Raw genomic sequence first — 12,268 nt, forward strand, 5'->3', positions numbered from 1 at the left:
AAGTGCTTTGGTTTCTGGCTCACCAGAAATTCATGTACATTAACATCAGGCAATTCACATCACTTGATCCTGGTGTTTGGACATGAGTGACAATCTTCATAGAATTGACAACTGCCAATGAAGAAAATCAAGCTAATGTTAAACTGCATGTTCCTGTGTCCAGTCAGATAATCACACTGATCTTCAGTTTTCCAAACCATAAGTGCGAAACTTATGAGCAAAGCGATAATAATGTGAACAGAACATGGAGATGTCAGATGGCACAAGTTTATTAGACATTTTTTTTTAGTTTCCAAGGTTCTTGGATAGAAAGCAAGTAGCATATATATCAACAGGTCAGAGAGTAAAGCATAATTTTCAATTACCCAGTAATCTCAGAAACTGCTGGAATTTGGAGAATAAAGACACTTAACGAAGGATGATAGCATATTGGTAAGCGAAAAACAGGGAAAATATAGTTTGAGCATAGACTGACATAGGAGAGCATACAGACTTAATAGTTGTATCCATAGAAGCCTGATCCACACACTGGTCTGTAACAAGGTTGGCAGGAACGAGAAACGAAATAGCTTGGGTAATATCTGGACCCATAACTCAGGGAAGGGAAGCCATAACCTCCACAATTGAGAGATCTGAAGCCACCGGATCCACAGCCCCCTGAGTAGCAGCTTCTAGACCCATAGCCAAGGGAACGGCAGCTGCTGGACCCAAAGCCCAGAGACCCAGCATATGTGCCCTGGCAGGGACTGCAGGGTGTGGAGCTCCTGGGGTAGTAGCAGGACATCTGGCAGGGGCTGGACACCACACAGGACCTCTGGCAGCTGCTGGGCTCAATGTAGGTCTCCTGACAGCCACTGTTCAGAGAGGAGTCCAGCTGGCAGGTGCTGGGAGAGCAGCTGGAAGTGGTGTAGACCAGGTTGCTGGGGTAGGAAGAGCCACAGGAGGAGCCCGAGGAGGGCAGGCAGCACCTAAAGGAACGTGAGGAGAAGTTTCCAGAGCAGCAGCTGTAGGCCATGTTGAGAGGAGATGTGAGTTCAGCTTGGTATAACAAGGAGAGTCTGGGTTTGAATGTCACTGTGTGGAGAGCTGGGCTTATATACTCTCAGCAGCAGGTGTGGTCCCCAGCAGTGTCATCACTGATGCATTTGTGTGCTTCCTGGCTTATAAATGTGGGACTCAGTAATATCTGTAATTGTAGTTGCATTTGAATAGTTTTCTGCACAGTGTATTTTGGGTGTTGTAATTTTGTTACAGTTAAAGCAATGAGCTATTGCTGTGTCAGAGATGCTCTGAGTGTTTACAGTTATGCTCCTTTCATCATGTAGGGAAATCCCCCCTTGTCCTCTTGACACAGCTTTTATGTGTCTGTCAGAGTATGTTATATAGGAAATACTTTTATTTATGGTATTTAATGATAGTAATATGCATATCTCTTTGTTAATGATCTGACAGCCGTAGTTTGGGTAACCTATAATACCTAATAAAGATTAAACATACCCATTGCTATTGAGTCTCATTTTTCAAAACTACTGCATGTGGATACACAGTTTCACCTGTGAGGTTCACAGGTGAATAGAGCATGTTAACAGTAGCTCAGAAAAGCTGAGAAGGATTGAGTCAAGGGAGAGACAGAGCAAGGCAACCATAAGTGTCATGATCCCAAGGGGCAGAAATGTAAGACTCACAAGTCTAAACCCTGGTGGGGTGGAATCAAGTAGAAAACATCATTGAGGGAGGGGAGGGAACAAGTTATACATCCGGTGTATGTGATTTGAGCCCTGAGATTATATTGAATTCTCGTATATGATACTGAGTGGAGGATTTGATTCTCACTCCTTAAGCCACCGAGGGATTTATTCTCTGTGGCTCTTCCTGCTGTCCTCTAAAATTCAGCTACATTTCTGCATGAGTTTCTTTGTCATTGTCTGTTCGGAAGCAATGACTGAGCCCTGAGAAGCCAGAGGAATTCCTAATAGGCTGTGATGGCCAATCTAGCACAGGGTCCTTCTCTCTTCAGCAAGGACTCTGTATCTTGCATAAGTAAAAGGAACTTTGCGCTTTTTTTTTTTCAGTCTTCAGTTCGAGGGAGATTTTGTAAAGAAAAACAATCCAGTGACTCTGAATACATGAACTTTTGTTTATAGTTGTTTATAAAGAAAACCCACTGTTAGTAGAAGGCATACAGTTCAGTAGGGCGCTTTCTCTTGGAATGCCAAGTGGGATTGACAAAGAAAATGATTTAAAATCTGTGCTGATTTATTAAAATAAACCAAAACAGAAAGCCCATATGCAACATATATGTAAATTACATCTGTTAAACCCATCTTTAATTCGCTATACTGACTAGACATATTACAATCACCCCCATTTTTTTAACAGTTTTGTTGCTGATACCTTGATACTCTATGATCATATATGGGGTGGGGGAGGTCCCCCTCAGTCACAGTCATAGGGGAGGGGAGTAAGAGGAAAATGGGAGGAAGGGAGGAATACAAAGGATGGGATAACAATTGAGATGTAATATGAATAAATTAATAAAATATATTTTAAAAGATTTGTACATTCTCAGGTGGAGTCTTCTCAAATATTATCCCTACCTCATTCACTCCTTGTTTTTCTTAGATCCAGTTATGAATAAGTTTGTGCCTTCTGAGTTCTGCAGGCCTCTTTTCAATCATTTGTTTGTGACCTTTGTTTTGGAAATGTTCTTGTTTACTATGATTTAATGCCATGTGTGACATTCTCATTAAGATCCTGAAATCTCCCCATACTTTTTCAAATTCTTACTTTATTTTCAAACTTTTAGCTAAATTCAATTGCATTATTTTTATTATTTCCTTATCAATTTTTCAATTGTATCTCCTTTTCCCAGTTATACTTATTTCTTAAATATAAAACATTCCTCTCTCATATAGTTATATTCTTCACATAGCTACAGTCCTGTGTCACTGAATGATGGGCGTGGGTCTGGAAAAAATGTGCTGTTAGCAAGTTTTGTCATTTCTAATGTCAGGATGTATTCAAACAAATATGGCCGCTTTATCATTAGGAATCGTAATCCTATAGGGTCCCCCTTGTCTGTGCCATGTGCTGCTGACGGAAACAGCCCTATATGACACATGACTACTTCTTAATGTCTGGTTCTGCCTTACATGAGTCCTATGATTCGCATTATAAATTCTTCCACTCCCTTGTTTTTCAGGCATCTTATGTTCCTCCTATGCTCTGAGGAACAGCAGACATTTTACCTGGGAAAAAGATTCTGCCTTCCCCTAGAAATGTTACTCTCAGTTCTGCCAGGCTGCTGGGATAAAGACACCTGCAGCCTAGATCATTGCAATCCAAGCAAGACCTGCCGCAGTTCAGACTTAGTTTCTGTGCTTGTGTCCTTTCTACTAGACTGGCCATTAGACATTCGATTCTGCTGTCAGATTGGCCCTCTGAGATCCTGAGTGTTTCCACGCTTTGAAGGGCTTGGTATTCCACATTCCTTCTGAAATTGTGTATGTTTGTGAAAGTTTCTTATTGTTTTCATTACAGCTGCCTAAATCAGGATATAATTCTAAGGGCCTCCCAGCTCCAGGTTAAGCTGGTGGGTTCTGGTTTGTGTAAAATCTTCAGTGCTGTGATATGTCCCTGGCAGTGTGTGTCTGTGTACACCCATCTACACACTCTCACACACCCATCTACACACTCTCACACACACACACACACACACATATGTGTGTGTGTGTGTGTGTGTGTGTGTGTGTGTATTATATGTATATATCCATAATTGTGTGCTTTTTCTCTAATTTTTCTGTTTTCCTGGAAAATTTAGTTACTATTTTAAGCAATCTGCAACTGATGATTTTATAGAATTTTTAAATATTTATACACAGATCTTATAGGGATCATTCTAATGAAAGTGCCAATCTTATAGATCATTACATTAATGTGTTGACACCTGCTAAGCTTTGACAGGTTCAGATGCTACAGCTGTGGCTGCCTGGCTTGTCTCCATAAGTCTGACTGCCATTCTTGTGCCATATGCATCCACTTTCCACAGAGATACAAAGAGTTCTAACTGTATATGTTTTCACATTGTTCTGTTTTCTTGTCACTCTATTTAATCCTTCCAAAATTCCTTAGCTCTTTGCATTTTTCTTGTAACTGTGAATCTAAAAGTAACATTTGACCTCCTTAAAACCCCCAAAATCTGCTAGTACCTTGCTGATTGATATTCCATGAGAGGTCTTGGGTACACCCTGAAAAATGACGACAAAAATGCCTATAGAATTCTTCTTAAATACTTTTTCATTCATGAGCACATTCTGAACCACTGTAACAAAAGCTGATTGGAGTTGAGTTCAGGTGCTGGCAGTTACTGAACTTCTTCTATTTCCTAGTGTATTTTTTTCTGTCTATACAATGATCTCTTCAATAAGCAGCATATATTGGAATCCATGTTTTAAAAATAATTTCATGTTATCATATGTGCATAGGTGTTTTGCTTAAATATCTGTGCACCAGGTACATGCCTGGAGCAGTCAAAGGTCCGGAAGATAATGTGAAGATAATGTGTAGTCATAGACAGTTGTGAGCAACCATCCCAGGCATGCCCTGAGAGCAACCAGTGTGGTAAACCCCAGAATCTATGTTTTCAGCTAACCGTCTATCTATCCAGCCCCAAAGATTTATTAATATGCTTATTAGACAACAAAAAGTGTATCTCTGATTTCATATGAATGTGTTAAAATGATCTTTCATGAGAATGCTGGGTTTATTAAAGAGAGAAGTACGCTTAAGAATGGCATGTAGGAGTCTCTGCCATGAGGACATTTTTGGTCATGTGAAGTGAAATATTTTTTTAATTACTGAGTTCTAATTTAATAATGTGTGATGAAAATGCATTCTGTGGCTCTTACTAGTGTTACAGTATAATCTCAACATAGGGGATATAAATTTTGTTTATGGAAATCCTAGTCTAAATTCTTTTTGGAAGTAAGAACTTGCGCCTGTGAATAACAAATCCACTGAAATTTTATAGAGAAGGAGCCTTGACTTTCTGTATGAGTGAGATTCTTTTGGAAATATCTCAGATATCAAAAGACATCTTTTCATCCCCTACTGATGAGAATCCACAACCAAACATCAAAAGCTTTGCATGAATGTCCTCCTCAGCCTGATATCTTACCTGGATTATCCAAGCTTTTCCATGTTGGTGGATAATTAAATTAACATAATCAGAGAGCTATACAGATGAAATAGTACACTTTGTTTCAAAGGTAGCTTTTTGAAGACCCTTAATATCTCAATGTATATGGACAAAATTAAAAAGCGTAGAGACAAAAAAAAAAAGTAATGGACTAGTTGTGTTAACTAGTGAAGAAAAACTTCCTATAACAGAATACAGGGAATCTGAAAATGAAATCACTGAGTTCTTTCTTGCCTTATAGAATTACTGTTTGTTATTTTTAACAATGATTTGTTCTCAAGATAACTTAAAGACTTATTTATGAAACAACAACAAAAACTAAATGGGAAAGAATACTTCCCTTGTTACTTTATTGATAGGCTGTTCAACCTGAGGTACAAAATCATGAAATATGAATTTTGTTTTGAAGAATAGAAACCAAAAAATGGATTACCTAAAATTGTGTATCATTATCTCTTCCCTCCTTGGATTTTATAATATCTATATTATAGTACTTTTCCTATTACTATACATTTGAGCTTTATCAGAATTGCAAATGGATTATATTTTATTAGAAAACATGTGCAAAACTTTCCATAGGCTGTAGTTGTGTATCCCTGTTCTATCATTTATATGTATTTTAACACAAAATATTTTATCAGTGAACATAGAAAAAGCTGGTTATACACTAATAATTTGATAAAGTGTATCAAACTTATTTTCAACTTTCAACCTAGAGTTTTCTAGGAAAAAATAGTGAATAAAATAAAAGAAAGCAAAGAGGAAAATAAAAGACATTGTAAAATTTAAACACAGAACAAACAAAACAATAAATGGAGATAGGAGGGAGGGAGGAACAGATGGAAAGGAAGAGGAGAAGAGGGAGGAGGAGGAAGAAAAAGAAGAGGAGGAGGAAGGAGGAAGAGGAAAGGGAGGGAGGAAAAGGAGGAGCTTTACACATTTGTGGACCTCATAGTAGAAAAGAATATTAGAAAAGTGAAATCTTACTCAGGCAGGAAATTGTACTTGAGTACCAAGATATAACACTGAAGAAAACGTCACTAGATACCCAATGCCATGAGAAGATAGAGGCATACTAAAAGGGTTAGAAAACTGCAATGCTTATAAATGCAGATGATGAAAGGGTAATATGAAAAATGTAAGAATGGCTAATTTGCAAATGGCAGCGTCAGTCTCAGCCCTGAGGAAGGTAGGGTAGAGAGATTTCTCATTCGAAGACAGCCTGGACACCGTCACAAACATTTGTTTTTAAAAATACAAACAAATAGTCAACAAAACACTCATGGTTCTTTCGCTTTTATTACTAATGTGAGACTCTTTCAATTGCGACCCTTTTCAACAACTTGCTTTAGTCTTAGCCATCACTCTTAGTATGCTGATTTTATCTATTTTTAATCTGTCTTTTTATTCAATTGATATACAAGTGTAAGTGTAGACAACGGTATAATTATGACCAGGTACTACCATACTAAATTTCCATAAGGTAATTGGTCAGAATGGTGATGGAGGTTGATAAGACGGACCAGTCCTGTGAATGCTCCCATATCTACGGGAAACAGATCCAGGCTTCAGATAACTAACATTACATTTGTTTCCAGATTCAGGGAAGACGTGTTCCCCAGCAGAGGCATGAGTATACAAACCAAGCACAGACAGGTAGCACACAGTGAAGGAGTGGGAAGAATGGGGCAGGCATTAATACAAAATAGTCATAGCATTTTGTAGATAGGAGTAGCTCTTTGGCTAGAGTGTAGTTACAACACTCATAAATATACAGGCAGAAAACTATTGGAGTGCAACTACAATTACAGAGATTGCTGAGTTACACATTTGTAAACCAGGAAGCACACAAATGCATCAAGGATGACACTGCTGGGGACCACACCTGCTGCTGAGAGTATATAAGCCCAGCTCTCCACACAGTGACATTCAAACCCAGATTCTCCTTGTTACACAGAGCTGAGCTCACATCTCCTCTCAACATGGCCTACAGCTGCTGCTCTGGAAACTTCTCCTCACGCTCCTTTAGGCGCTGCCTGCCCTCCTCAGGCTCCTCCTGTGTTTCTTCCTACCCCAGCAACCTGGTCTACACCACTTCCAGCTGCTCTCCCAGCACCTGCCAGCTGGACTCCTCTCTGAACAGTGGCTGTCAGGAGACCTGCATTGAGCCCAGCAGCTGCCAGAGGTCCTGTGTGGTGTCCAGCCCCTGCCAGATGTCCTGCTACTACCCCAGGAGCTCCACACCCTGCAGTCCCTGCCAGGGCACATATGCTGGGTCTCTGGGCTTTGGGTCCAGCAGCTGCCGTTCCCTGGGCTATGGATCTAGAAGCTGCTACTCAGGGGGCTGTGGATCTGGTGGCTTCAGGTCTCTGAATTACGGTGTCCATTACTTTCCTACCAGATATTACAGATCCACCGCCTGCAGCCCACTCCTCGTTCCTTCTAGGGGTTTCTATTCATCTTGTTACCAGCCGTTCTATACATCTGGCTTCTGTTGAATAACCTGTTGACTCTCCAATGCCAATTCTGAGTGCAGCTTCTCTAGTACAATTATCTTCTCAACTTATCTTTGAGAACTATAGAAATTTTCTTGATTTTTCTGCTGCCTTTTCCTTTCTAATCTTCACTTTTGAAATTGGCTCTGTCAAACTGCAAGATTAATGAAAATTTCAACCACAACTTTGATAAAATTGATAACTCTTCACTTTTCCCAAAGTTAAAAAGTCATATAAGTTTACCTCAATAAACTCTTGTTTCTGCCACATAATTATGTGTTTAATGTTATTATTTAAGTGTAATGCGTTATAGTGTGAACATAAGAGTAGTCCCCAGGGGCTCGTCTGTTCACTATATGGTCCCAAGCTGAGGGTAGTTTTGGCAGTTTGTGGCATCTAACTGGAAGATCTAGGGGGCAAGACCTTGAGAGTTATTGCCTGTTCTGTGTGTTTGCCTGGATACCAAGATGTGAACACTGCATCTCAATGGCTGCTCCTGTCACAGGCTGCTTCTGCCTCAACGTTTCCCCAATGATGGTGAAATAGAAACTCAAATCAAGAGCCAAAATAAGTTTTCCTTCATTGGGTTTCTTTATCAGAAGAATGCAATGCATTAATTAGCACTAATTGTGACTACACTGGGCCATGGGCTTTCTCTAACTAAAGACATAGAGAACTGAGCCAGATATGGTGGAGCACACTTTTAATTTTGGGACTTGAGGAAGCAGAGGCAGGCCGATTTCGGTGAGTTTGAGGCCAGCCTGGTCTACAAAGTGAGTTCAGGACAGCCAAGGGTACAGAAAGGAAACCCTGCCTTGAAAAACAGCAACAATAACAAAATAGAGAAGTGATAATTTTTGTTAAATTTGTTACTACACCGTGGATTTCAAAGGATAGAATGTGTCAGAAACTTGAAGAATGCAAGAAAATTGGGTTTACACGGTAAGGTCAATGCATGCGGGATATTAGCTGAGAAGGGAGATTGTGTCTCTCTCTCTCTCTCTCTCTCTCTCTCTCTCTCTCTCTCTCTCTCTCTCTCTCTCTGTGTGTGTGTGTGTGTGTGTGTGTGTGTGTGTGTGTGTTAATTCTCACTTTTGTGCATCTACCATGCAGGAGTGTCACTTTTTAAAAAATTGTTCAATCCCCGTATCCAGTCTGTTAATATTATTTCTTTTTGTATAAGTAAGAAGACAGCAGACTTAAGAATAGCAAGGTCCAGCAGGTGGAAGCTACACCTGGGATCTTTGCATATATGTGGATTAAGTCTAAGGGAGTACATTTGACACTTTATCCCTGTCAAAAGTGACTCGATGCCCAAGGGACAGGTCCCATGAAAGTCTGCACCTACCAGGAAACGGGGATAGAGGTGAGGACATCCTATTGAGACTCTAGATGAGGAAAATATAGAGGATAGGCAAGTAGGGGGACCCAGAGGGTCCTAGAAACCTACAAGAAGAACATTATTATGGCTAGATCTGAGCCCAGGGATTCTGCTTGATCTAAGGCACCAACCATGGACAAAACGGGCAGTCATCATCAAACCCCTACCCAGATCTAGCCAAGGGACAGAACATTCTCCACAGCTAAGTGGAGACTGGGGACTGACTTTCACAGGATCTCTGGTGCCCCATATTTGGCCATGTCCCTTTGTGGGGGAGGCCCAATGGCACTCGGAAGAAGGATAGAGGACTACCAAGAAAAGACTTGATACCCTAGCACCATATTCAGGGGGAGGAGGTCCCCCACAGCCACAGTCATAGGGAAGGGGGATTGGGGTGAAAGTGGGAGGGAGGGAGGAATGGGAGGATGCATGGGATGGGATAGAAAATGAGATGTAATAGGAATTATTTTTAATTTTCAATAAAAATGTGTAAAAAAAAAAGTGACTCGATGATCTCTTGAAAGAAGCTTGAACCATCTGGTGTTTCACATCCTCTTCTTTGTTCATTAAAAGAAGAAATAATGAAAAGAGCACATAAAATAGATCAAAATAACTGGCTTGATAATGTAAGTAATCAATGTTCATATCAAGCAGTATTCACATGATTATTGATTCTTGTTTTATGAGATAATCAAATGTTCTCTGGAATTACGAATGGAGTGCAGAGTATTGGACACCTGTCAAAAGGTTAATCTTAGACGCCTTTGCCATTCACTTCAGCATGCTTTCTTCTTCCTTCTGGTGGTACCTTCCTTCCTCCTGTGGTAACTAACTGTCAACTATGAAAGCCTAGCAGGCCGGCTTCACTGTACTGGGTCCACTCATCCTGCAGTGGTAGAAACAAAAACAGAATTAAGAGCATTTTAAAAGCTTACAGTGTGGGTTACTGTAGCACTATGCTTGGAACCACACTGTATGTTACGTTACTCTGTGTACCCACTGCCTTTACCCACATTCTCTCTGATGCCCCTTCTTCCACAGCTGACAGTCTCCTTCCTATGTGACTTCTCACCTCCCTTCCTTCATCACTATGTTTAGCAAGTAATTATGATGCTTATATAGTTATAGGGGGAAAAGTAAAAATGAAGTAAGATTTGTGGGAAAAATAACCAGCAATATCATAAAAGTTGCTAAGGGAGGCAGTGAACGCCATCCTCTGCATAACGTTTCTAAGTTTTCATCATCTCTATCATCTTTAAGTTTATAATTATTACCCAAGATAAATTGTCATATTTCATCCCTCAAAGCACAGGCCGCAGCAAGATTTGGAAAGATGATGCTCTTTAGTTTCCTGACCAGGAAGAGGTTAATCTGTAACCTTAATTTCAGATGAGTGTATCATTTTCTGTATTTCTAAGGATCGCATAGGGGAATCCATGAATTATAATTACTCAATTAGGAAGATATGAAAAGAGGGATGTATCCAGTAATAATTTTGCTTTAAATTGCTAAAATGTTAATATGATATATATGTTGTACACAATGAAGATTTTATTATGAGACATTCACACATACACACTGAATTTAAAATCTTGGTCTTGTAGTGGGCAAATGATGTATGGTACAGTAATCCTTTCATACTACCTTGGATCATTGACCTTCCGCACTGAGCTAGCCTGGTTAGGACAGAGGTCCAAAGCTTAGCTAGGGTGGGAATGTTGAATGTTGTATGGGCCTGTGGGTTTTTAGTTTGTTTGTTTTGAGTTTACGTTGAGTGTATAAGACAGTGGCACCAGCCAGGACACACATACAGTGTCTTAATTTTTATAACTGCCAGCAGTACTAATTATCTTTCAGTTCTGTACTGTTAAACTTCCCAGCACACAGATCTTACTCTTTCTCTATTCCAGCAATTAAAAACCTGACAGCAAATTGTGGTCTGCTAATTTGTAAGTTAATTCCACCTTCTGTAATTGACAGGAGGCCAGCCGGCAGTTTTCAGGGTTATGGCTAGTTGTTTCTACTCTTCCAGAATCATCCTAATGCACACTAGGGCACAAGCATACAAAGCCAGAGATTCTGAGCATGGAGGCTCACAAATGAAGCATTTGCTGCTCACAATTATAATCAATTGCCAAGGCTAATCATCATCTTTTAACCAACTGGTTTTCTGTGCAGGTTTCCAAGAATTGATGTGACCAGTTTCCAGAAATTCTCTCATGAATCATTTCCAGGCATTGCTTGTCAACTGTTTCTGCTTGTCAAGGCTTAACTCACTAGTGATTAAAGAGGGCTACTTTGTCTTCTCCACCCTCAGTCTAAATTACTTTGTACATTTGTAAGGTATGCCTTCAAGCTGCTATTATTATTATTATTATTATTATTATTATTATTATTATTATTATTATTATTTATCGTTAATATACAGCTTAGAATCATTACTCTAAAAAGGTCATCCCAGAAAATTTTCATTGTAACCATGATGTACCTGAAATCCTAGTCAATGTACAAATGGCCTAAAAATGTTTCATAAAAATTACTTTTAGCACCAACCAAAGAGCATGCATGATCTGGACCCAGGCTCTCTGCACATATCCAGCTGGTGAACAGCTTCATGTAGTTTTCAAGTGGATACCCTAGCAAGTAGCAAGGGCTGTCTCTAACATGGACTCTGTTATCTGCTGGCGAATCGCTTCCCCCTAGCTGAGCTGCCTTGTCTGGTCTCATTGGAAGAGGATGCTCATAGTCCTGATGTGACCTAATGTGCTGGTGTTGTTTGGAAAGGTGGTGGTGGGCTTTTCTGAAAAAGGAGGAAAGGGAAAGAGGGATAAGAGGCTGGAGGGTAGGATCTGGAGGAAAGAAGAGAGTAGGTTATAACTGCATTGAAAAAGGAATAAATAAATAAATAAAATAATTACTTTCAAGCTGTGTATCTAAGGCATATAGGAGGGACATAATGGAATTTCAAGTTTAAACTGGGTATCTTCCAAAATATTTTGTATATGTACATTCCCCCAATTCTGATAACGTGTTCAATTTCAAGAATGTTCAGTAAGGTACAATTAAGATATACCATCATTTTCATGTCATCATGAGATTTTTTTTTGGTGTGTCTGATTTTTTTATTTAATTAATTTATTCAGATTACATCTCAATTGTTATCCCATCCCTTGTATCCTCCCATTCCTCCCTCCC

General features: G+C 39.7%; 2 protein-coding genes across 2 annotated transcripts; one reads left to right on the forward strand and one right to left on the reverse strand.

Moving 5' to 3' along the window:
* Positions 1–251: 251 nt before the first annotated feature.
* Positions 252–1,085, reverse strand: LOC311608188 (keratin-associated protein 13-1-like). The gene has a single exon (XM_084800546.1). The coding sequence runs from the start codon at positions 1,013–1,015 to the stop codon at positions 494–496; it is 522 nt and encodes a 173-aa protein (XP_084656672.1). The 5' UTR covers positions 1,016–1,085; the 3' UTR covers positions 252–493.
* Positions 1,086–7,111: 6,026 nt separating this feature from the next.
* On the forward strand, positions 7,112–7,964 carry LOC311608189 (keratin-associated protein 13-1-like). Its single transcript, XM_084800547.1, has one exon. It carries the CDS (start codon positions 7,180–7,182, stop codon positions 7,693–7,695), a length of 516 nt encoding a protein of 171 aa, XP_084656673.1. The 5' UTR covers positions 7,112–7,179; the 3' UTR covers positions 7,696–7,964.
* The last annotated feature ends 4,304 nt before the right edge of the window (positions 7,965–12,268 follow it).

The sequence above is a fragment of the Acomys minous genome (genome assembly GCF_964271855.1).
Source record: "Acomys minous genome assembly, chromosome: 11".
NCBI lineage: Eukaryota > Metazoa > Chordata > Mammalia > Rodentia > Muridae > Acomys > Acomys minous.

What these genes read in the sequence shown, in the direction of transcription:
- LOC311608188 (XM_084800546.1), bottom strand. Translation starts at nt 1,015, where the DNA reads ATGGCCTACAGCTGCTGCTCTGGAAACTTCTCCTCACGTTCCTTTAGG.
- LOC311608189 (XM_084800547.1), top strand. Translation starts at nt 7,180, where the DNA reads ATGGCCTACAGCTGCTGCTCTGGAAACTTCTCCTCACGCTCCTTTAGG.